Source organism: Eptatretus burgeri, chromosome 11, assembly GCF_056783735.1.
Source record: "Eptatretus burgeri isolate ZD-2024b chromosome 11, Ebu_testis_v1, whole genome shotgun sequence".
NCBI classification, from domain to species: domain Eukaryota; kingdom Metazoa; phylum Chordata; class Myxini; order Myxiniformes; family Myxinidae; genus Eptatretus; species Eptatretus burgeri.
In genome coordinates this window covers 33,846,875-33,873,884 of record NC_140971.1, presented here as the reverse complement: position 1 = coordinate 33,873,884, position 27,010 = coordinate 33,846,875, and the positions used below count along the sequence as shown (strand labels likewise).

The 27,010-nt window shown below is 42.2% G+C and overlaps 1 protein-coding gene across 1 annotated transcript in view; it reads right to left on the bottom strand.

Moving 5' to 3' along the window:
- LOC147016816 (talin-1-like) overlaps positions 1-27,010 on the bottom strand; it is a 166,083-nt gene that overhangs the window by 26,574 nt on the left and 112,499 nt on the right. Inside the window, exons 21-39 of the mRNA XM_085845847.1 lie at positions 26,610-26,738; positions 24,999-25,112; positions 22,864-22,977; positions 21,411-21,545; positions 20,052-20,180; positions 19,605-19,707; positions 19,144-19,352; positions 18,723-18,842; positions 18,242-18,439; positions 18,001-18,140; positions 15,723-15,816; positions 15,015-15,104; positions 14,772-14,894; positions 12,369-12,512; positions 12,012-12,173; positions 11,761-11,901; positions 8,462-8,643; positions 8,118-8,250; positions 1,747-1,848 (exon numbers count right to left, since the gene is read on the bottom strand). Of these exons, the coding sequence (XP_085701973.1) occupies positions 1,747-1,848; positions 8,118-8,250; positions 8,462-8,643; positions 11,761-11,901; positions 12,012-12,173; positions 12,369-12,512; positions 14,772-14,894; positions 15,015-15,104; positions 15,723-15,816; positions 18,001-18,140; positions 18,242-18,439; positions 18,723-18,842; positions 19,144-19,352; positions 19,605-19,707; positions 20,052-20,180; positions 21,411-21,545; positions 22,864-22,977; positions 24,999-25,112; positions 26,610-26,738 (2,562 nt within the window). The remainder of the gene's footprint in view (positions 1-1,746; positions 1,849-8,117; positions 8,251-8,461; positions 8,644-11,760; positions 11,902-12,011; positions 12,174-12,368; positions 12,513-14,771; positions 14,895-15,014; positions 15,105-15,722; positions 15,817-18,000; positions 18,141-18,241; positions 18,440-18,722; positions 18,843-19,143; positions 19,353-19,604; positions 19,708-20,051; positions 20,181-21,410; positions 21,546-22,863; positions 22,978-24,998; positions 25,113-26,609; positions 26,739-27,010) is intronic.

Genomic DNA, 27,010 nt, shown 5'->3' with positions numbered 1-27,010 from the left:
TCAAAGCTGTGACGGACAACTTCTTGGGGAACGAGCGCGCGGACAACTATGAAGAAATAGTGCAGCAGCTGCTGGAGTCCTTCAGGAAACTTGGCTCCAGGATGTCCCTGAAAATCCATTTCCTACACCAGCACCTGAACTTCTTCCCTGACAACTTGGGAGCAGTCTCGGACGAGCACGGCGAGCGATTCCACCAAGAGATTTCACTCATGGAGACGCGTTACCAAGGGCGGCACAACCCGAACATGATGGGCGATTTCTGCTGGTTCCTGCATCGTGAAACTGACACAGAGCAGCACAAACGCAAAGCCAAATGCCGAAAGCAGTTTTAATTACATTCTAGTGGAGTTTTTCTGTAATTTCTATAATTTTGAAGCATTCATGATGAAATAAATGAATAAATGAATTTTTGTAAATTTCATTGAAATCCTGACTTCTAGGCAATGGGAATATTTCTGTTACTGAAAATCCTGACGTGATACAGCAAAACGGTTATGATTTTTGAAATCAGCGTACCCAAATTAGTCTAAATCACTTTACACATCTCCAGTAAAAAATTTTTGTTGTTCAGTGTTATTCGTAATTTAGTTTTAATGGCCAATTATTCAATTAGCGCCAACGTATTTTGCCTTTTCGCAATGTCATCGCAAGGAAAAGCACAAAGAGAAGAGAAGAGAAAAACAAACAAAAAAAAAACGTACGTGCAAAAAAAATAAAGTAAAATAAAATAAAATAAAAACTTTAAAACAACCACACAGGCCGTTCATTCGCTCTCATAAACGACGACTGGATTGGGGCATTGTGTTTATCTATAAATGCACATAAGAAATTGAGAAATGATTAGAATACACGAAGTCATCACTCTCCGGAAGTCCGTACGTTGTAACCCGTAATGGGGAATGCGGCTGAGGTTCTCTTCCCTATCGGCCACGCCCACGCAACAACGTGTCTTGTCATTGGTTTGGTAAATAAATGGCCATAACTTGGGAAGCACTTGTCCGATTAATATCAAACCTTGAGAAGGCACATCCTCGGGTCCCCAGCAATATATCTGGCAAGTTTCAATTAGACCGGACAAGTGGATGTCGAGAAACAGCGGTCACAGACACACACACACACACACACACACACACACACACACACACACACACACACACACACACACACACACACACACACACACACACACACACACACACACACACACACACACACACACACACACTGATGGAATTATAGATAGATGAAGGTACTGCAAGGTGTATACTGAATACCAAAGGACCTCGTGCTTGAACAAAAGGCAACCGATGTGGCCATTGCAACAGAGCCTCATGTAACGCTACCAGAGGGAGGGAAATGATTTGTTGAAGAAGATGATGACACTTGAGGAGATCTGGGTCCATCATTTCAAGCTAGCATCAATGCCAACCAGCAACAGTGCTTTGGGACTCAAATAGTTTGATTCTTGTGGAAATTATTTAAAGCGGGAAAACCATCGTTACACAGCACTACAGTGACTTTGTTATGCAATGAATCGAGACGAGCAATATGTAGACAACAGCCAGTGATGCTGTCTCAGGATGTGACTTTATGACATCATGATAATGCTCGTTTTCACGCAATATATCTGCTTACATCTGCATTAACAACAACAAATGACGTTTCTTTTCTGAAGAATAACAAATTATGGTTGCCATTATCATCATCAAAGCAGGACAATGGAGATTTGCAAATGAGAAGGCCTACCTTGTGACCAAGCTGAGCCGCCTCACCACGAGCAGCTACTGCCATCGGTTCAATGGTGTTTCCAATTTGCTGCACAGCAGAGATCACTTGCTCCTGGAGCGTCTGTGGGATGAGTGTAGTAAATGAAACTAGGCTGTTAACAACCTGTTTGTCGCATCACACATTCATTCTCTGATCAATCCATCACAAGCATTGCATCAGAAATGCAAGAGTAAGGATTAAATAAATCACTCAAACACTGATTATCATATCCTGAAAAGGAGAGGCTGTTGTATTGCTCTGATTGTGAGAAAGTAGACAAAGAAGAGAATCAACTTTAACATATCACCCCCCCCCCCAAGCCTTAATCACAGTTACACAGTTCCACAAGGTTGCTACATTCTAGGATAACATTTTACGTTTAATTTAACCATAAATTGATTTTATATCTTGAATGTGGATTCTGTCCAGGATAGCCATGTCCATTTCTGATTATTTGTCTGCATCACTTGTGGTTTCAAGGTGACCATGAAAAGATAAACAAGGGATACACAGGGAGGGGTCAATGGGGCTGCACTGAACCCCCCTGTGAGGTGAAGGGGAAATGTCAGAGGGGCAAAGCTCGCGGAAGCTATGAGGTTTTATCTTCTAAGTATTTAATAAGCTACGAAGTTTTAAGAATTTAAATATGCCTGAGATGGTTTCTAGAGCATGTTAAGATCACACAGTGTATGGCCATGCATACATGTACAAGCCAGCTGCATCAAGGCAATTGGCATCACGACTAAAATAAGCCAAAATACTGAGAATACTGGATAAATGGTGTCCCGGGAAGGGATGAAATGGGATGTGGGGCACTTTGTATTTATTCATTTTTGTATACATGATCGAGGCTCATGGAAGAGCTAGTGCAGAGTGGAAGGGAACAAAATGGAAAGGGGGAAACACCAAGAGCAAAGTCAAAGTGAGGGTGAGATCAAGGGGACGGAGAGAAGGGCACATGGGGGTGAAGAAGCTGCACACAAGGTGAATGAAACACAGCAAGAAGTGGAAAAAGAAAGCGGGGATGAAGCATAAAAGGAACAAGCCAACCGACAACAAACAAACAAAAATAAGCCATGGGGAGGGGGGAAATCACAATAATCTGGAAAAATGGAAGTGCTTGGGAATGGGGTCATTTGGGGTAGAAGAGATCATGAGCATGGTTGGAGGTGGTGAACAATAGTAACACCTGAGGTAGTGATGAACAAAACCTGGTAGGGACAGATCCAAGAGAGGGCAGAGGGTGTAAGATCAAAAATGATGCACTAGTTGACTAGAATACAGAGAGGCCACCAACTACATCGGAATAAAATGAGACGATCCTGTAAAATACAGGATGGAGGATAAATGTACGTGGTTTGAGGTATGTAAGAAAGCTGGCAGGCTTTATTGGCCGCCCAGTTGGCCTTTGATAGACACAGTTAACCATACCATATTTACGTATCACCAACAGGCACCCCCGCCTTCCGGGCAGGGGTACCCGTGTCGGCCATCCAACACAGATGGCCGCTTCGTGTCCGGGGAGTCAAAGAAATGTAAAATTGACAAGGATAGCACCGCAATCAATATAGTAATCACCAGGATGAGTCATGAGGTGAGGAAAGCATGTGATAGACGCTGCAACGTAATCTCCAATATTTGCTGTTTCCTCATCTCTCACATTGCCTTGAGAGATGAGGAAACACGATGCGAGAACAATAGACACGAATAACGATACTGGGAAAAACTGTCACACCCAATTGATCAGTGGTACAACCAATTGATTAGGGAAGGGAAAAACGGGCACATTCAATTGGTCAGCGCCCTGACCAATTGACGAGTAAATATTGCTGACATAGCTACAGCTACACAACCTCTGTTATATATATCTAGAGCATGGTAAATGATGATGAATTTTAAACTTCATATGTGGATTATAGTCGGACCCCAACATTTGTGGGGGATACGGTTCCTGAAAATGCTGCGATTGTCGAATCTGCGAATGTCGGGGCATTGTTTCAATGGGAAAAAGGGGGATAGGTTCCCGGCGGTTCGTGATTCATAAGAGAACATCAAAATCCCGTGAAAAACCATGAATGCATGAAGCACAGGGGTTCGAATGTATATCGGTGAACTTCACTAATGCCAAACGCTGACACAGGTTTTCTTGTCCATGGGGGAGGCGCGTTAGTCTATGGTTATCTGCTTTGTACATTATTGGCCCGTTGCCCTATTGTTATCTGCTTTGTGTATTGTAACCAATAATTAAATCAGGGTTTGACTCTTGTATTTTTGCTTGTTATAACAAACTGACGGCTCGCCCAGGATATGAAGATACCTGTCTTGGATTTAGATATATTTTTTTGTCATTGGTAAAAATAAACTGACATTTTTGTGTACTGTACTGTTACTTCTATATTTATTGCTGTTGCATACTATGGGTGATGATATGGCATTCAATGTCAAGGAATTTGTAGTGAGGAATGTTAGTAGTAAGGCAGTAGAACTAGCCAGGATAGAAATGGAAGAAAAACAGCTCAGATTAAAGTTAGAAGACAAAGAAAAATCGAGGAAATTTGAAAGAGAAAGAGAAGAAAAGGAACAAGAGTTTGAATTAATTAAATTAGAACTGCAAATTCACCTGCAACAAGAGGCTAGACCTGTTTTCAGTAGTTCTGGAGTGGTCTGGATGTAGACCAATCCAAGAACATAAGGCTTGTTCCCAAGTTTAGTGAAGATGAAGTTAAAGTATTTCTCCTCTCTTTTGAGAAGATAGCAGGATGTCTTCAGCGGCCAGTAAGACACTAAAACTTGCTACCACAAAGTGGGTTTGTAGGGAGAGCACAGGAAGCGTATTCATCTCTGTCAGAGAAATAGTCTGAAGCATATGAGACAGTGAAAAGGGCTATGTTGTTGGTATTGAATCTGGGTTTGACTCTTGTATTTACTTTGTCATTACACTATCTTTTCTTTGGGTCTTATTCATGTTCATTCCTCTCTCTCTCGTTGCAAGCGAATCAATTCCAGTGATGTCAACAAGCCCTGTGTGACGTCCTGACTGGACATTATAAACGCCAAGGCCATGACCTACTGTAAGCGGGGCCAATGGAGGTGGTGGATCTGCACGTAGGCCAATAATTTTGAAATGATGGGTCAATGACCTCCTGAGCTCATGGGAATGAATGAGTGGAGTTGACGTTTTTGGCTGTGTAGTTGGATTTAAAGCTGGCGGAGGTTGAAAGTTGTTGCTCCAGGATGGTTAGAACAACCAAGAAAAGCTCTACAAGGTAAGGCCTTTCCTGTTTCAAATAGTAAGAAAGAAACAGCAAAGGGCTTACCTTGTTTAGCTTTTATGCAACCTTCTTCAACTACAAGTGCTGAGTATTGATTAATTAGAAGCCCGAGTCATCGCTGGGAATAATTGATTGGTTGTTCCCTCCAAATATGGGTGACAGACATGATTGGGCTTTTGGAATTTATATGTTGACTTCAATCGGCATTGTACATGGTACATGTTTGGCAGCCTCAGCGCTGTGTGGTTCTGTCTCAGTCATCGCTGATAAATTGCCAATAAGCAATGAAACTGGTCCGGCAGCTGATGGGGGCATGTGCTACTCGTAAATGTCTGCAGCTGTGGAGGGGCTCGGGTAGAGTTTGAAACAGCAAAGGGCTTACCTTGTGTAGCTTTTCTTGAATGCTTTGAGCAGCATTCTTTGACTAGGAAGTGCCGAGTGTTGACTAATTAAAAGTCCAAGTTGTAGCTGGGGATAATTGATTAGAAGTCAATTTGTTGCTCCTTTCAATTATGGATGAGAAACGTTGTTGTGCTTTTGTAGTGTATGTATTTAGGTTAATGAGGGGTTAATTATTCATCAGTTATCCCTCAATGAATGTTAGCATTTGTGTTTGTAACCCCCATGAGCAACAACCACATTAGATGACGAAGCAGCTCCTTGCCCCCCACCCCCTGTCCTCTCCCCATTCTCTTCCCTCTGTGTTTCACTCTCAAATCATCCCCCATTTCCTTTCACACTATGCAACTGAATGTTTAACATGGTGCATTCACGTGTGCTAGGTGCACCCCCAACCACACTATGATGACATGACACATCCACACTGGCTAAAGGCCCGGTCACACCTTGACGTTTTAGCCAGCGATGGCAACGTATTAAAATGTATGTAAAACGCTGGCTGACGTTGAACTTTTGATGTTTTTTTTTAAGATTCTGACGTATTCATAACGAGTTGGTCGTATGCATAACATATTAGTAATGGACACAGAACGTTTCGTTGTGTTATAGATAACTTATACCAACGAATGCTGAACCTGTTGTTGACCTACACAACCTATGCCCAACGATAGTCTAACTTCGGCATAGCGCGTTGCACGCATCGCCGACGATGTCGTGACGTAGCCTATTAAAAGACTGACGCACAACGATTCTAATCATAACTGCCGTAGAAATGGAAGTGTCAACATCGCGGTCACACCTTGGCAATCTTGCCAGCGTATGCCGACCTAAGAAAAATGTGTCTAAAACGTTGGGGGCACGTCAAATACGGTATGAGTAAGTTTGGTATACGTGAGTAGAACGCTAAAGTACGCTATCATACGTCGTAGTAAGTAGAGTACGTCAAGAAATTTTAAACATGTTCAAAATTTTACGACGTACTCGGCGTATGACACGCGTTCTGCATGCGATGAGGATAAGTTTTACACACGATATGCGGACGCTTACACACGTCCACAAAGGCTACTTATAAGCTACTCATAAGTTGAAACACGTCGCGGTAATGTCTTTTTTACGCGAAACTTATTTCTAACTTATGTTTGACGTGCTTTGAACCAATTCTTTACGTAGTCCCAACACACATCGACGTATGTAGACGTATTCCAATGACATCTTCCGGTCGACAAAAAAAAAAATGAATGTGTTTCTAGCTTACAACTGCCAAATAAAGACGTGTTCCCAGCGGTTTTGGGAATTGGTATGTAAAAATGGTGTTCATAAAAGGGGAACCCAACAGTGTTTTCGAGTCCTTTTTGAGTCGATGTCCATGTCAGCAGTAACAGTATCAGTATCAGTATTAGTATTAGTATTAGTATTAGTAGTAGTTTGTTCATGTTGGCAGTAGTAGGTGAGTGTGAGGGGGAGGGTGTGGGTTATGATGGATCCCCCTTGCGTCCGCGTGTCCACGGGTAGGTTCATAGGCTGCCACTCAACGATTTAAATGGCTGCATCTCCACTATTGAAAGTAGATGCTTGCGCTCAACAATTGGATTTTTTTTACACTCAACGACTTTTAAACGGTACCACTCAGCTATTTTCATTGTTTACAATGAACGATTTAAATTGCTGTCACTCGCCTTTGTTTTTTTTTTTTTGTTTTTTTTGTTTTTTGACGCTGGGGTTTGGAAATTTGAAGCGTTTCTTCTGAACGTGTTAAAACGCTCAAACTCGACTATTTTAAATAGACACTGCCGATGGACAATTGGAATCATAGCCAAGCTAGACATCGAAGTGTGAACATCCTCGTCATGCCGAAGAAAAGTTTGAAGAATGCTGCAAATAAGTGTCCTGGCCGTGGCCGTGGACGCTGACGCAAGACGATCCATTATACCGACGTCTTTCAGCCTATGAGTAACTTAAAAGTAACGTCTGTCGATGTGTGGCAACCATCGCGTAACGTGCCAACAACACGTTAATCATAGGTTAGAAATAATTTTCGGGTACGCTAAACATTACCTCGGCGTGTCTCAACTTATGATTAACTTACAAGTAGCATGTGTTGACGTCTGTCAACGATCGCAGACCGTGCATACAACTTGTGGCCAGCGTAGCGGAACGTGTGAGTCATACGCCGGCATACGTCGTGAAATTTCAAGCATGAAAAAATTTGAGGACAACCGAAAAGTACAACGTTTAAAGCCAATGTACAACGACGTATGGCAGTGTTTTTCAGCGTGCTCTCAATGTTATCAAAACTTACCCATAACGTATTCAACGTGTGCCAGCGTTTTAGAAAAAAAATTCAAAAAGCGCCATACGTTGGCTAAAACGTCAAGGTGTGACCGGGCCTTTAAGTATACTTGCTCAATTCACTCCCGAGGAGGTTAAATAGGGTATGCAGGTTGATAATGAAGAACGAGGAATGTTGAATTAGATAATGGTGAGAATAGGGTTAATAGATAGAAGATAAGTAAATTGACAGCTTCAAAACTGTTGGGGTGGAGGTTAAAGCAAGGCAGGGTGAGGCAAATCCTCCATTGTCTAAGTTTCAATTTTATTTCCCTGCAATTTCGTTTATTATGTGCTTCATTTACATCCATTATGTATCTTGTCAGCAGACTATTTAATCAATTCCATCACCTCCAATGATTGACCCTGGATGGGTGCCAGGCCCTGGCTGTCAACGGTCATTGATGCCTGGCCTAATTCTCGCAGGCAGTCTTCCAGCTCAGAGATGGCCTTGTCGCATTCCTTCTGTCCTGGTGCACCCTCCCTGCTCACCAGATAAATACAATTGCAGTTACATCACAGCCTGCTCAGCCATGTTGTATTGGTATGCTCCATGGCGACGACGATGACGACGACGAGTGATGTTATCAGATGAATAAAAGAAAAGAAAAAAGCCACGATAACTAAACAAACTTTATTAGCGATAAAAACGATTGTTGTTACAATACAACAGAAGAAAGTTGCTGAAAACAAACCTGACGGCCGTAATGAGGCGTTTTATGGAGTCGGAAATCGTGCGAGATTGAGATGCCAAATGTGACCATGTGGGGGGATCGCGTGGGTTAGCGGCCAGAGAGCGTGCCACACCAATCATCTCACTGGAGCTCTTCACCATCGTCTTGGTGGGTGTGACAATTGGTTCCTGTGCTTTACGACCCTAATAAACAGAGGAACAGAGGAGAGAGGTGGGTGTTAAACCCCAAGTGAGGCCAAAGTCAAAAGTTATGTTGAAGGCTGCAGATCATGAAGTAATGTTGCGATGTAGTTTCCACATTACACTTTGGATTAACGATATTTTCATATTCCAAGCCGATGAACCCACGAAGGAAGGCAACATAGTTGTCCTTCGAGGGCAGTTATGCGATTCAAATAGTGATGTAGTTGATGCTTAACAAGCCGGGTCTGAGTACCCACAACATTCTAGTCAAAACACACTGTATAACCATAATATTTCAAGTTGGACATGTAATCCAACTTCAAATAACAAACCACAACAAAGCAACACTTCCCTCCAGGGTTTCACGTCGGCTTGATTCAAATCATTCACTCTTTCAAAATACTGTTTCCTCTGCTTTGCTACTTTCTTTGGAACTGCTTGCCATATTGCATTTTGCAATTGCAGTCACGCGCTTTGTCCACAGTGCTAAAACAACGGACGAAGCACAAGTGCAAACTGCCTACCAGTAGTGGAGAGAAAGGCAATTATTCACCAACATAAAAAAACAACCTGACTCTGATTTTACATTCTAAGTTCATCATCCTAAAGATTCAACGAAAACATCACTGGATTAAATGCCTCATTCCAACACTGACTAATTTCAAGCTGGCATTTGACTGGTATGTCATACATACATACATATATATATATATATATATATATATATATATATATATATATATATATATATATATATATATATACATATACATACATACATATATACATATATATACATATACATATATCATGTTGCACATCCACCAGTTCAACAATCATGCTCTACTTTCAATACATTACCCCTTCATCCCCCAAAATCCAGGTCCTCAGCGAGCTTTGTCTGAATAGTACAAGTTCCTCTTATGGTTTGGAGACATCAACCTTTTGTGGGTGGTTGTGGAAGCATTTGGGGTTCTTGTAAAAACGTGTTCTTAAAAGCAATGTTCTGTCATAAGACATCAGGTAACTGCAATGTTCTTCAATGGGTGCTTAACAAGTCCAAGCCATCTCACGGACCACAGGTCTAAGTTGGGCTGGTAGTGGCAGGATAACCTAGAGGTACGCACACTCACCTCTGAATTGTCGAGCCTGATTTTGAATCCTGATCTAGCTATCAACTGTCATCCTAGTGTTTTACAGGCAGGGTGACTCATCAATGTGTGTGTGTCATCTGGATGTTAAATGGATGTCCTGTCTGCCAGCATTAGATGGTGACCATTATAGATCCCACGGTGTCTTTCACGAAGAGTGGACAAGCTTTTGCCGGCAACCTGGTCAAATTACAAATTCCTGTTCAAACCTACAGGGGGAACTGCATCAGCGGTACAGCTGTGCTCCCAGAAAATTATGCAAACTGCATCCATGATGAAGATGAAGATGAAGAAGAAGATGATGAAGAAGAAGATGAAGAAGAAGAAGAAGAAGAAGAAGAAGAAGAAGAAGAAGAAGAAGAAGAAGAAGAAGAACAACAACAACAAGAACAACTTTGCAACAGCTTCACAACAACTTAAGCCTCGAGTCCATGAAACGGCTTAGAACCTTTCTTTGCCAAAACCAGTGTGCTGCAGAACCAAGCATGACATTTCCATTAATGAAGCAAATGCTTGAGGCTGTCATGACAATATTTAAACGTGTAGCGTACTAATCGATGGTTTACAAAGGCGCACACCTGATACTTTTTCTCGGGCTCAGGTGCACATCCAGAAAAGCATGAGTTCTTGAGGAGTTCCAGTGCAAACTGCACGTAAATGGACGGAAAATAAAATTAATTTTAATGCTGAAAGGCCGTGTTAAAAATTAATTGGTAAAAGACTATGACGGCCTTTTTTCAAATCAGGAGGTTGCGGCATTGGTGGTGGGACTGGTCAATCAGCTGGAAGGGCAGTGGGCTCGAGTTGGAAACGCGATTCGGGTATCGCACATTCTAAAGGTACGTCGTAAAGTCCCCACAGATATGCGGCAGTCACAATGGCTGTTTTGTGGTCAACTTGGGGAAACAACCAGAATGACCACCGTCATGACACAACTTGGGATAAGATGTGCATGCAATGACGATTCAAATGTAAACACACTGACAGTTTGAGATTGCCACCATGCAGCAGATCATTACAGCACAAACTTTAGCATACCTGACTGCCAGGCTTTTCATGGTCACAGCCTGATGAATGCATGACCAGGTCTAATGTTGAAACATTGACAGCAAATTGAAATGAACGTTCTACTGACGAGACAGCATTATTTGCAAATGCTTTTTTATCTGTCATTCAAAGTTATTTGTTCCATCATCCAATGTTCCAAGTCCAAGTTCAAAAATGATCCCTCCATTGTTCCATGACAGTTCTTCAAAAAATCAGAACTATTCACAACCTACAAGGCCTTTGTCTGTAGCTCATTGGAGTACTGCTCTCCCCTCGAGACTAGAGTGCAAGCATCACATCTGTCTCTCCTGGATTCTGTCGAATCTGAAACTCTCAACATTAATTATATCTCCTTTCATGAGGTTGAGGCACAAGTTCTATTGCTCTCACGTTGGCATTTTTTTTTTACTGCCTTTCCTCTGGTCTAGCTCCCGATGTTCCCACCCTCCCCAGCTCCTCAAGGATGCACGTGTTCCTCCATTAACCTTCAAATATTGAAATTCCCAAAACCTAGGCTTACTATCCACCTGCACTATTTTTGGTCACCATTTCTCGTGTTTGTGAAATCAGCTTCTTCTGGCTATCAAATCCCACACTTCCTGCCAGGGTTTCAATTCAGCACACCATCATATTTTGTCATCCTCCATCCCTATCCACGATCTTTTCTGCACCCATGAACCTCACCTAACCCAACCCTCTTAACTTGCAGGTTGCTGTGTTTTCTAGCCTCTTCTGTTTCCTATTCATTCATTCATTTGCTTGGTGTGTCTGCCTGTTGCCCCACTGTCATTATGTTACTTTCTTGTCCTTTGTCACCTTGCTCTTCCATGAGCCAATGTTGTGTTTTTACAAAAATACATTTTTTCTTCAAGTCTGTTATATGTCTTCCATTTTTTCAATACAAACTCCCTGACCTCACCTCAGGGCTGATGGAGGCAGGAATGCAAACAAACTCTGGATTTGAGGAAAATGTCGTCAGACCTTCCACAGATTCCAGAAGCGGCACTGTAGCCGCAACACATTTCTCACGGCTTGCCTCTGAGAAGTCCCCGTCCAGCGACTGATGAGTAGAAATGGAAGCACAAACTACAACAAAGCACCAAATAAAAATAAAACAGCAACGCGATGCCGCAGCTTTGTGGGAATGTGTCATTCAAGCCTGATGGGTACCTTTATGGCCTTCACCAGGTGGGCTGTGCTGTTGGCCACATCCTTGGCTGACTGCACAAAATGTCTCTTAGCTCCGAGGTTGGTGGTACGTGAGGAAGCCACACGACATGCATTGCACAGTGCTGAGGTGTGTTTCGCAACCGTGGTTGCTGAGGACAGCACCTGCAAACCACAGCCATAAAACCAAGACCAACGGACTTCACCCAAGGAAAACAAGGTCTATTCGGCCTTGGGAAATGCATATTTTCTTTCTTTACAAATATGCATAATGGGTCATGAAGAAAGAGATTAAAACATACATTTTCAATCTTGTTATCCCCTAATTTCCTCTGAAATGTTAAGACTGAGCTGACTTGCCTGTGCCTGGTTGCTTGCTGGGTCCACAAGGTTCTGACAAGCCATCTGGATGGCCTGGTTTGCTCGTGAAAACTGCGCTGGGTCAACCAGACCTGGCTGTCCCGCCTGACTATTTGGATCAGAGATTCCTATGAGGTAGGCAGCCTGAAAGAGGAGCAATAAGGAACACGTAAGCTAAATAAGCTGTCAGGTCCTCAAAAACAATCATACGTTAAATTAGCACCATGGTCTGTAAACACTATAGGAAATGACTATTATATCACACTTGCACAGGGAGGAATGATACCAAATGGCGTGCTCTTTTTGATTATCAGTGATGTAAACACAGCCCAGGTCGAAAAACCAGTTAAAACCAGTTCACATTTTCAACTGGTCTCTATTGGTTCTAATTGGTCTTTAACTGGTCTCTATTGGTTTCAACTGGTACCAGTTAAATTCAGTCAGAATTTCAATTTCCCAGTTGAAAAAACCAGTAGCTCATATTTGTACCAGTTAAAGTCTTACTGGTCCCAGTTGATACCAGTTACAATGTACTGGTCCCAGTTGATACCAGTTAGTTAAATACAATTGTATTTCAACTGGTAATATATCACTCTATTCCAATTTCCATATTAAAACCAGTAAGAAACTAACTGGCTTTATTGGTACCAGTTGGCTACTGGTTTTCAACTGGTACCAGTTGACCAGTAAGCTACTGGTCTTTACTGGTTTTTTGACCTGGGAGACAATGAAATCAGACGTACAATGCAAAACACAATAACCTTATTTATAATATATAGTCTACACCCCCTTTCAAATTTTTCACCTTTTGTTGCCATATCGCCTGGAATAAAATTACATTAAATCAGACTTTTTCCACATTTATTTACACATCGTAACTGACAACTTCAAAGTGAGAAAGGAATTCTACAAATTTCAGAAAATTAATTAAAAATACAGAACTAAGAATATCTCGGTTGGATAAGTGTCCTGCACATAAAAGTTTTTCCCTTTGCAAAGTGTTTCAGAGAGCGGAAAACGACTTGTCTTCCAGTTGCATCAGAAACATCACCCATCACTGGGAAGAATCCTTACTATAATTCACAGACCAGTGTTCGTGTTCGTGTTGGTGTGTGTGTGTGTGCCTGTTTGTGGGTTTGTTCGTTTGTCATGCTACTCCTCCTACAGTTCTGGGCCAATTACATCCAGACTTGCTACATAGGATCAGCATGACCCTAATTGATGTTTCAGGGTATTTTTATCTATGCCGGCGATCTTGGAAAGGTGGGATGGGTGGGAGTGGGGGGGGGGGGGAACGCAAATTCTCTATGTATAGGTGTATCGTGTAGCGCCATTACAGGTGGGGTATTACAATTCTCTCCCCTTTACACTTAGTGCGTATTCCTGTCTCCACATTTCCCAGTGCAGTGAGGTGTTTTGAATTAAAGCAGTAATTACGTTTTTGCTTCATGCTTGCAATCCTGGTTATTTTTTATTTATTTTCTGGAGCGATTGAGGCAGCTGTCAGTTACCTATACACCGCCCAAATGAAGGTATGTGTCAGAAGAACGTGTTGATGCTTGGAACAAGATCGCTTTTAGGGCGGGCACTCTGCTTGACGCTACTGTATATCGTGAAATTCCAAAAGTGCAGAGCTTCGATTCACAGTCAGGGTAATAACTAGCTTCTGCGTTTGTCATGTACAGCATAACAAGACAACTTAATGCAAAGAGGATGAAGAAAAGAAAAACAAACTAGAAAATATAACTTGACGTGAATGCATCGACTGACATGCCTCCACCCGCGTTAGATGTGAACCCACCGTTACACGTTTGATCTCACTTCTCAGTTAAAGGTCACATGAAAAATTGAAGGTCACATGAGAAAAGAGAAAAAAGTAGAAGAGACACAATATCCGATGCTTCTAACTCGAGTTATGTGGTCTGCAAAATGATTTTCACTGAAAGGCTACATGACCGTTGACCTTTTAAACGCAAAATCTCATCAATTAGTCATTGTTTTATTGTCTACACTTGTGCCAAGTTTGGCTGAAATCCTTTCAGTGGTTCAAAAGTTATTGTGGTAACAAAAAACCAATGACGGACGGAAGGCCGGCCAACCCGAAAACATAATACTTCCAGTCTTCGGCTGCGGAGGCATAAAAAAGGTAACACAAGGTAGCTTAGAAGAAGATAGAAAAAAAAACTAAAAGGGATACGAGGTCCATCACTAACAATACCACCTCATGCATCACCAAGAGCTTTTACTACTGTTTAAAAGCACATCTACTCCTATAACAGCAAGCACAACATTGAGGTACATTATCACCAATAATGTTGTTTGTCAACTAAACATGTGCTCATGTCCAAAGGGCAATTCAAATCAGTAACTCGAGATGATACGGAGACTGGACCTATTTTATACCTGAGATGCAGCTTCCATGAGACCACAGAGGGCCTTTGAAGCCTTGGTGATGGCCTCGCCAAAGTCTGGCAGGTTGCTGTTCTTAGCATTCACTGATATGCCGTGAATGGCCTCGCCCAAAACCTGAATATCACAAAACGCACCGGTGGCTCAATGGGGAATCATTGAAAATCAAAAAAAATCTCACAATCTCAGTGTTGCCCACACTTCAACAAGTTTGCGTAATAATTGTGAAATAAGCACTTTGGAGTTGTCCATCACGCTGTCAACACATTCAAAGTAGGACTGGTCATTCACAGCTTCACTTGGGTTGTCCAGCAATCCCTTGACCATCTGGAACACATAGAACATGCTAAGGTTAAGAAACATCACTTAATGAGAAAACCACATTATACCAGGCTATATCCAGTAAAAAAAAAGACACAATGGTCATGCCCATATAATGCAAGGCCATGCTCAGCCATTAAAAAACAAAGCATCCAGCCAATCTTAGCAATGCCAAAACACAAGCCTCAACAAAATCTTACTTCTTGATGCCACATTTACACACACACACACACACACACACACACACACACACACACACACACACACACACACACACACACACACACACACACACACACACACACACACACACACACACACACACACACACACACACACACACACACACTCCTGTTCTTAGAAAACAAAAAGAGTTTGTGCAAACACTACGCTCGTTTTGACCCTGCTGCAGCATTGTGGAAGTCCTCGGTTGCCTCATCAGTAGCAGTGTTAAGAGCCAATGAGGACCCAAAGTCGGAGCATAAATTATTTTATCGTGCGTGTGCCCTGTGTGTGGTATTCTTGTGTGTGCCCTGATGAGTGCAATACAAAATGCTCCAGCAATGTCTGTTCTTGTTGTGATATTTCGATTTTGTACCAACAAGCGATTATTCAAAATCTTACTTCAAGCTCCCGAAGGGCATTGTCGCATTCCTTGTGGCCAGGTGCTTGTTTTGTACACGTGGTGATGAGCTGGTTGATGCTGTCTGTGACTGCCCTGTGGACACAAAAGTGAAACATAAAACTTCGAAAGTGATTGAAATTAAACACAATTTGACGTCACGACATCGACCGATATGCCTCCGCCCACATTCAGTCTTTGCTTACTCTAACTTTGACCTAAAACCTAAGACCATTTGATTTCAATATCTAATCTGTACATATGTATTCTGGTTCATGTACTTAGTTTAGTTCAAACTCGTACGTCGATAACATTTTTACCTGACTTGACCTCTGACCTCTTGATGCTAAAATCGAATCAGTTCATCTTTGCATCATAATGTATACTTATATCAACTTTGGTCAAAATCACATCACTGGTTCACAAGTTATCGTGGTAACAGGAGTTTAACTACCATAACCGTTGACCTTTAACCTCTTGACTCAAAAATCGAATCAGTTCATCTTTATATAATTATACATACATACTTGTACAAAGTTTGACTTAAATCCCTTCAGCTGTTCTTAAGTTATTGCAGAAACGAAAACTTAAGCCGCTGTCACACCTTGACGATTTAGCCAGCGTATGCCGACGTATGAAAAATTTGCCGAATACGCTGGCACACGTCGAATACGTATGGGTAAGTTTTGTATACGTTAAGAGCACGCTGAAGCACGCTGGCATACGTCATAATACACCGAGCTCGTCGACAAATTTTAACATGCTCAAAATTTTTCGACGTATGCCAGCGTATGACTCACACGTTCCGCATAATGCTAGCCATAAGTTGTATGCACGTTACGCGATCGTTGACACACGTCAACACACATTACTTGTACGTTACTCATAAGTCGAAACACGTCGAGGTAATGGTTAGCGTCAGTGTTCCAGACTCTATGGTTTTTTTTTTCTTTCTTCGGTATGACGGTGATGTTAACACTTCGATTTCTAGTGCGGTTATAATATAATATAATTAATAGGCTGCCGCTCAACGATTTAAATCATAACCGCACTAGAAATCGAAGTGTCAACATCACCGTCATACCGAAGAAAAAGAAACCATGGAGTCTGAAACACTGACGGGTTCCTCCAGTGAAGCCCATTTTTATATACCAATTCCCCTAAACGCTGACAATACGCCATTATACGTTAGCTGTAAGTTAGAAACACGTTCAAGTAAGTTCTGTGGTCATCCGGAAGACGTCAAATACATCTACATACGTCAATATGCGTTGGAGGTACGTTACACATAGGTTCAAAGCATGTTACTCATAGGTTAGAAATAAGTTTCGGGTATGCTAAACATTACCTCGACGTGTTTCGACTTATGAGTAACTTACAAGTAACGTGTGTCGACGTGTGTCAACGATCGCGTAACGTGCCTACAACTTATGGCCAGCGTATGCGGAACATGTGTGTCATACGCTGGCATACGTCGAAAAATTTTCAGCATGCTTAAAATTTGTCGACGTACTCTGCATACCACGACGTATGCCAGCGTGCTTCAGCGTGCTCTTCACGTATACAAAACTTCCCCATACGTATTCGACGTGTGCCAGCGTATTTGGCAAATTTTTCATACGTCGGCATATGCTGGCTAAAATATCAAGGTGTGACAGCGGCTTGACACTTCGATGTCTAGTGCGGTTATGATTTGAATCGTCGAGCCGCAGCCTTTTAATAGGCTACGCCACGTGATCGTCGGCGATACGCTGCCGCGCGCTATGCATAAGTTAGACTATCGTTGGGCATAGGTTGTGAACGCCGACAACACGCTAAGCATTCGTTGGTATAAGTTATCTATATGTTATCGAAACATTCTGTGTACGTTACTAATACGTTATGCATACGTCCAACTCGTTATGAATACGCCCAAAACTGGAAAAAAAAACCATCAATAGTTCAGTGTACGCCAGCGTTTTAAATACATTTTGATACGTTGCCATACGCTGGCTAAAACGTCAAGGTGTGACAGTGGCTTTATCACGGATCCATGGACAGATGGACAAACAGATGGACGGACAGTTAGACAGCAAACCCAAAAACATAATACCTCCAGTGACTGTCGGCAGAGGCATGAAAAAACACACTGGGTTAACGGGCCTTACGTATGCCCAAGCTCAAAGACAAAACCCAAATTCACGGACACAAAGTATTCTATTTTTGAAGGAAAATATTAAGCACGAAGGTAAAAAGCATTGGCCACAGGAAGAGAAATTTAAAAGCCTCTGGTCATGGTACCGTGCAGCCAAAGACAGCTGGTTCTTCGTATTTGGAGCATTAGGGTCAGCACAGAGGAGCTTGGCTGCGAGGAGAAGCTTTGATGAAGACATGGAAATGGACTTCAGATTCCCCACAACCTGCATCTGGTCTTCCTTCACCTGTTTAGCAATGCAGACAGAGGAACAAATGAGTGAAGATGGAGCTAATCTAAGCCACAATACAAACTTTGCAGAGGAGCAAGGGTGAGAGCTGGCATTGCCTTGGATTGGCCGGCCATCTCCAAGCCTGCATCGAGAAAGTTTCCAAAGTCCTGCCCAAACTTTTGAGATGCACCAGAGAGCTTCTGGCTGGATCCACGGGAGGCGGCCACGAGTTCACTAGCCGCCTGGTTGAGACCGGCTGCAGCCAAATTCAGGCTGCTCTGGGCTTCCTGGAAGCTCTTGCTGCTCTGTGGAATCTGAGGCAAAAACGTTGTGCTAGTGGAGCCTGCACAGCCATGTTCATTTACATATGTAACGACATCAACAGTGCGTCACATCAGGTGATCGTGGTGAATCAAGATCTCAGACTAAAATTCTCAGAATTCAAAGCCAGCAGCAAATATGATAACTTCTAAATTGCATCTAATCCCATTTAGCACAGGTCATGTGATGGAAGTCGAGTCATAGGTCCATAGTTTTCAATCCCATGATGGCATAGGTCATGTGATGGAAAGTGACTCATAGCATAGGTTTGCGTACCGACTCGGCCAGAAGCTGTTTACTCTGTTCTGTGAGTGCACGCAAGGCCGTGTCCACATCCTGCTGTCCAGGAAGCCTCCCCACACAGCTGCCCAGGGCTTGAGACACTGCTTTGGCTACCTACATCAAAATGACAATGGATTGAACCAGTTAATTGTTTGTGCATAATTTGTGAGAGAGATAGAGAGATAGAGAGATAGAGATAGAGATAGAGATAGAAAATGACTATGGCTAGTCAATAAGTCAAGGCACTTTTTCCCTTTACCTCTTGACTCAACATTATATAAAGGCAGAACATCAAATACACTCACCCCTCACATGCTGTTTACTGCCCTCAATAGCTCAAGGGGTAGTGCTAAAACACTTGTACACAAGTATACAATATGGAAAAACATGGTAATTACAACATCCCATGATTTACCTGTGCCAGGCGCTGCTGATTGGCTGGATCGTCAGGTCGCACCATGGCTTTTTTGGACTCCTGGATGAATGCCACAGCTTTGTCCATGAGGTTCCGTGATGCCTCCAGCATGGCATCACGCTCTGTAGGGTCAGTCGTGTTCGCTGCCAGGCCACGAGCTGCTGTAGCAAGTTGCCTCAAGGCCTGGGCCGTGTCCCGGGCTGCAATGCCTGTGGTGGATCGGTTTCCCACTTACATGTGATACTCTCACTTGACAAGTATTATATTCCAGCATACTCTTGGGGTAGCACTGAGACCTTAATTAATCTGAACCAACACATGCTAAAATGGCTGTTAACTGTACATGTTCTCTTGAGAAGAAACAACAAAAACCAAACCTTGACATGGTCATGACAGCAAGGTGAATTATTGTAAACTTCACTCAACCACTCAGTTAAAGCCTTAAAAATAAAAGCAATTACCAGTGTAATTTTCATTTCCTTGAGAGGCAGCACTCATCACTTGTGCCAAGGAGGACCCCACAATCTTGGATGTGCCACCAAGATCCTTGGCACACTTCTCCAACTGCACAACAAGAAAGGAAGTACAACATCTCATACATCCAGTTTCTACTCCCATCCACAAAGATCATTTTCTTATCTGTCCTCCCACTCACACAATTCTCAGTCCTCATGGATCCAAAATCTAACATCTGCAGGCCCACACTGCCGCTTATTCAAGTTTACCTTTGGATTGGTTTTACAACCTCCACCATCCTGTACCATTATGTTTGTTTTTTTGTTATGATGCTTAAAGTTTAAGGTTCAACAGCAAAGTTGTACAATTTGGCATGGTCATCCTTTGGACATTCCTGGTGAAGAACAAAATAAACATCAGGATTAAAAGAAAATGTGCAGAGTTGGACTCACCGTTTCTCCAGGAAGAGGCAGCAGTTTCCCCTCACTTGCTGCCTTCTTGGCCTCTTGCAGCTCCACCTCCAATGAGCGTACCATGTCCATAGCCGAATCGATTTCCAGCGGTCCACAGGACTCCTGGGCCTGGAAAGTAACAGAGAGAGTCATGACCACTTGACGTACTGAATTTTATTTGGGTGAAGAAGATCGAACCCCTCCACCCTCAAATTATGTTCAACTAGAGAGTTGATTGAACAAATTACCCCATGCTGTCTTGAGAAACAAGGACACTGGTGGGATCTACAGCAACAAATTTATTGGTGGTGATCACGTAAAATGCCATAATATTATCTTACAAGTACTGCAAACGGAAGGGTTTTGAAAGTGCCACAAAGGCGATTTGTGTTCGACTGTAGTCAAGCATATAATTCAATTGAAATAAAATAAAGATTTTAAAGGTCATAGAAAAAAATTCCAGAAGTTTACCACCGTTGATGCAGTGTCTTTTACACCACCCTAGCTAACATGTTACATTAGTTCTTTGTGCCTGTTATTTGTGTCCTTTATAACATCCTTAAAAACAGTAAGTTTCCTGTTTGGAATGATTTTCAATTTTGTTTGACTGCCAGGTAGACAGAGAGTTAAAATAAATAAATAAATAAATAAATAAATCACACCCGTGTCCGAAGGAAGTGGTGCGGTTTGGCATTTCCTTCTCCTGATGCTAGGCAGTTCAAGCTCCCTCTTGTGTCAACTCAGCGTCTGCATCGCTTAAAAAATTTTTTTTGACGGACGGACGGATGGACATACCAAATGTTGAGGTGGCTACACCGCTTAAAAATTATCTCACTCCTCAATGCGCATGCGTGATCCGAACTATTCAGAGCCAAAGTACCGCTAAACTACAGGTTCGCTTTCCGATTCATGTTCAAAATACAACATTCAATTAAAATGAACTTGTTCCTCGATCATAAACTGACGTTTGAAGACAGGCCAGACAGACAGAAGTGAACCAATTGCTTCGCCCGACTTTTTTCTTTGCGTGCGCCGGGTAATAAAACTGCCCAGTGAAACACTCTGAGGAATGAATTTCAAATCAAAACAATAAGTTATTGAATATTACTCATAACCTGCGATAGTCGTTCAATTACACTTTTCAAACAAATCGAAATATTTACTAATTTAATGAGAGATTGCAGAAGCAACATCCCAACTGTACACTGCTAGAAAACAGAACTTAAGTTTAGGTTTATAAAACACCAATTAATTAGCCATGAGCATTGTGCTTGCTTGTAAAATATGCTTTTTGTATGCAAAATCATATATAGTTAGAAGTGTGACAACATCGTTGCATGCTACCACTCAGAATTCCACCTTCTGTGTTGCGGTGCGAAGTTCAGCCAAGCAAGATGCTAAGTTCTTGGCGCACTGCCCGAGCTGCATAGCTGAAGCCTGGTCCGCTACCATGGGAACAGAAGCCTTGGCAGCGGTCACCATCTTCGAGGCGGGCTAGGGTGACAAACGACAATTAAATGAAATAAGTGTGAGACTCTTGTGCCACAAACATTTCATCAAAAGTTCAACAATGACAATATGATATAATATATATGTGCGATAGGTGATTCAGGAAAAGCATTCGGATCCTGAAATGTCTGGTTCAGTCAAACAGGGCAACTATGAGGAACAATTAAAGGATTTCCAGTGAAGGGAAGTTTGGGTTGAGTTGCTTCAACAAATTATCCTCAAATAAGACAAAATAATGAGGACTAGAGTAACAAGTCTGGAGACGGCGATGGTTCACGAGCAATGTACACGGTTCGCCTTTTTTTATTTTTTGACCTTCGAGGGGACGCCACGGGCAAACTGGCGGGAATTGGGAAAAACGTAAACGATGAAAGTTGTTAGTACTTGAAGAGCACTACTTACATACCAACTTTCATTCGAAACAGTTGAAAACCCTAGGAGCTCGATGCCCAATTTATTGATTTTATTGACATTTTCTAAGTTCGTGACCTTGTGACCTTGACCTTGGGACGAAAAAGAAAAATTGAGTGCTGTGGGGCTATGCAGGTGCCATTGGGCTAACGAAATACCTAAACCCCTGCCAGGTTCGACAAACCCCCTCGGAGAAGATGTAACTTGAAATCGGCTACCCCCTAAAACACATGTTATTTGGGCGTGGCTCTGCCCAAAATGGGCGCATCACGCCCATTCTCAGGAAAACACAACGAGATCATGATATAAACCTCCCACCCAAATTTTATCAGGATCGGATTAAAACCCACGGAGCTATGCTCAGGACAGACAGACAGACAGACAGACAGACAGACAGACAGACACACACACCCATAACGAATATAGTGGTCACTTACTGACTCTTGAACCAATTAGACTGTGCGCAGTCAAGGGGTATGCCTCCGCTCTCCCGCATCAACACTTGAGTATTGACATATTTGACCCTTGACCTTTATCATATCTGGCCCAATATCTAATCTGTTAATTGCCCTGTCTAACTTTACCTTTGTACCAAGTTTGATGAAATTCTGTCCAATATTTCTCGAGTTAGGGCATAAGCAGTAAAATTTCAGAGTTTGACCTTGACCTTTGACCGTTGACCTTTATCACATCTGGCCCAAAATCTAATCACTTAATTGCTCTGTCTTACTTTACCATTTTACCAAGTTTGATGAAATTATACAATTTGCTTCTTGAGTTATCGTGTAAACGAAAATCCGGACGAACGGACGGACGGACGGACGGACAACCCGGAAACATAATGCCTCCGGCACCCTTGGTGCGGAGGCATAATAAAAACTCCAAGACGCACCTGAAGGAAGTTATGGCTTGCAGTGATGAGAGCCAGCTGGGAGCTTGGGCTATCTGGGTGCGTCCGGCTCCCAGACAGGCCGTGCACAAGCTGCGGAATCTGCTCAGCAACAAGCTGTACAGAGGGCAAAATAAACCATTAAGGGACAACAAACATTTGCCTTTTATTGCACATTCCATTTTTTGGGCGAGTATTTACCTGAGAAACACAGACATGTTATAACACTGTAACAAAAACATTATGGCAAACGATTATAATATAAATAGTTATCATACATTATGGTAACATTTAACTAACAGTTACATTGTTATGCATTTCACAGGGAGGTGACACAACAAGGGAGACTGAAAGCGAGACACACTTCTGATAAAACTCGAACAATTAATAAATTGTGACTGTTACGAATGAGAGTATCGCACACAACGTGCTGACCTTTTCCATTCATTGTATCTCAGTTTAAGGTTCTTGAAACCAACAACAAAATGTTCCAAAAATGGATGCACTTGGCAGAACGTCCACTCAAACGGACGGTCGTTTTGGAAGGACAAGTCTTGGTGTGGGCAAGCCGGCGATGCAAGTCAAAACTCAAAAAATAATTCAACTTCATGACCAACAGCTCAAGAAGCAAAGTGACACGTAAGGTAGTGATCGATGAGCCACAAGCAATCGATTATTAAAAGACTTCAAATGGAATTTTGTACAAATAAACTCGATGCAGATAACGGTTCAAGGATGTAAATGAAGATCCCTCAGAAACTCCTTCAGACTTCCTAGATTTTGAGATTCGCTTTCTCATCTTCAAAGCTCTGCCATGTGGGACAACTGAACTCTTAACAGCTTATACACCACCCCTATCGCATTTCTTTACTAATCTCACTTTAAAAAGGACTTTTCTCAGGCCTTTCATCTGATGGAATGCTCTCTCGCAAACATTGCTCATCAACCCTCATTAATCTTTGAAAAAGGCTAACAACTTTACAAACAGGTGTAATAATTACTTTAGATATTGTTTTTTTTTTTAAACCAAACACCTTGTTAGTCATGAAGTTTCGTGTGATAAGTTTTTTTTTCTTTTATTCTTGAATTTATTTCATTTCACTTCAACAATGCTTTGTGATGTTTTATTTTAAAGCAGTACATAAAAAATTTGTACTATTTCATCTTCACCCCCATTGCCACCCTCCAATCCTCTCCAATATTTTCCATCATACTCCGTCTTGCTTGAATTCACCATGAAAATATATTCACGCTGACATAAATTTCTTTACCAACCACCATCTTGGCTCTTCCCGAGACAATGGTCAACATTCTTCTTCTTCTTCTTCTTCTTCTTCTTCTTCTTCTTCTTCTTCTTCTTCTTCTTCTTCTTCTTCTTCTTCTTCTTCTTCCGACCATGAACCGTGCTCTCATGGAACATTATAGATTCATGACTATATGGCAATTTGATTATGTGCATACATGGGAATTTGATATGATTTATCTATGTTTTCAATGATTCCAATGAAGAGGTTGCTGTACATGATGGTGATAGATCGTTCCAATAAAGGAGGATCCGGAGAAAGAAAGAGTGTCCGAGTGCTGGGTGGTCGATCACCTCATGGAATCCACATTCCGGCCACCTCCTAAAGATTCCACTAAATTCACATACCACAGCACATTGCTTTTGATTGCCCACATTAAAAAAAGTGTACCTTTGCGAAGGACAAACTCTAAACCTGCAAAAGGATGTTATGCTCAATCATTGTGGGTGGTGGTGCCAGGATGAGGAGCTTTACCCAGCCAGGCTGTGTCAGCACCACACAATGAGAAGTCACTGAACTAACAGGACGACGCATAGGAAGTTCAACTAAGGATTAATGAGCACTGAATGGCATCTGAGATTTATCTACGGATAAAGGCGTCACCACTTTCAACGTACCACTTTCACCACTAATTTGTGATGATGATGTAATTCGCCTTGCCGGTGAAGCACCCAAATCTGGCAGTTTATAGTCGGGTTGAGAATCAAAGCCAGACTACATAGTTCAAAGGTTTAAGCGCACTACTGTTGCAATATCCTGTCGGAATGAGCAGCTCTTGGAAAAACAAAAGTAAAAGCACGAAAACCACGACGACTTTGAAATGAGGACACATACCTTGCAGCTCTGCACGAGTTGCTGCTGCACTGCTGCATTTTTGTTGTAGTCGGCCGCTTGCTGGGCTGCGGCTATCCCCTGTGTCGCTGCTGCTGCGGCTTGCCTCGCTGCCGTCTGGACAACACGAGACGTGTTCCCGGTGGGGAGGACGTACGGTACTCTGCACTTTGTGTGCATGACAATATTCCCATAGATCATATCATAAAGGATCATCTCAAATTGCATCACAACTCCACTGGTCCAGGTGATGTCAAATCCATGTATCTGGCAATAAGTCTATAAATTTCCGTCTTTGCTCTGTACTTTAAAAGGAAAATGATTCTGTCACTGAACGACTCAGAAATTAGGAAGAAGTAGTTTGATAAGACAAAAAAAGCAAACAAACAGAAGAAACCTTGAAATGATGTTCCAATGCAATCCTGTCCAAACCAGCTTACCCAATTGACTGTGCCTTATAGTTTACAATTTTTTCTGCATTTCAACCTCGAAAAGCTCACTGCACCAATTATTCCTGCCATATTGCACAAAAAAAGTTCTCTGCTTTAACTGTCTCAGTCCTGCTCACTCCCCATCGCTTGATTTGTGCAAAGGTCATCTTGTCGGAGTAAGTCCTTGTACACCGTACCCAGAGCTGGTGCCAAGGCTTGTGTAATCCTTGGCTACAATTCTGCATTGTTCAGGATGGCATTAAAATTTCATGGTTTCAGGTCGGATCCATCGCAGCTGAAACCAGAGCCAGAACAACACATTACGAGTGCAAAACGCAAGTGCTGAGGCTCGGATTAGTGAAGGGACGAAGCATTTGTTATCCTTCAATTCAGATGGTCTTTAAAGCCCCAGTTTGTAAATGGCAGCAAATTCATTTCCTACATCTCAAAATGGTTCAATTTGAAAAGTAACTGTAAGGGATAATAAAAAAGGCTGAACACTCTAAAATTGTCTCATCAGTGCAAAACGCAAAAGCTCAAAAGGAAGCATTTATCGGCAGGATGTTTCAGGAGGAATTTGGAGAAAAACTTTACAAAATACACCATAATGGTGTTATTGTTAATGAGCCTCGCGTAGGCCAAAAACAACTTCTCTCGAAGTTCTAAAACTACATAAAGCCCGTAAAGGGTTATTAGATTTAGTTGAGCCAAAATATATCATCCAGTGAGGACAATTGATAGCAACTTTTGTAAATATTATAGTTTGAAACTAAAGTTCATAGTTTTTGATGTTGTCCTTGAACTCAAAGCCAAATATCATCGAATCCTTCTGCACCACAACACACAACCTTACAAGTATCTTCCTCACCAATCTCCCATTAATTAGAGAAGAAAAACAACAATTCCACCGACTGTATGAATCGTCAGATAAGTTAATGATCCGAAAAGAGATTTTCATCTCTAGTCAGCTGTTGATGTAATTGGAAGCTCTGATCGACTGTTACATAAGGGAGGGATGTCATAATATTATCATGTGCTTTGGGATACAAATCCTTGGTCAAGATCAATTAATGAGTGCGCCACTGCTCTCCGCCTTGCTGTTTATTTAATTATCATTCTAGATGCTTCCTTACAAACTGTGACCAGTACCAGTTCAATCGATCAATTTTGTTTTCAAGCACACCTCAAGCCGCTGGATGAGCTTCTTTTTGATGGCATTCTGGCCAGCTAACATGGTAGCTCGCTGTAAACCTTCAGCCGCTTTCTGGAGCTGACGCCGGTGCTCTTCACTGTCCGGGTTTGCGGCTGCACCCTGAAAGGCATGCAAACAATGGCTGCTCCATGTCGGGGTAAACACTGACACGGCATTTCCACAAGATGCTAAGTGATCGTTTGTTCAAACACATGCAGCCTGGCTTTTAGTTGCATCATTAGGGATGGGGGAAGGGGGAGCATGGATGTGATACTGATACAGTACCCCCTGTAGGTTCGGAATTAGGAACTTGCAATTTGTTCAGTGTGCCGGCGATAATTCGCCTACTCTTCATCGAAAGACACCGTGGGATCTTTAATGTCCATGAGCTA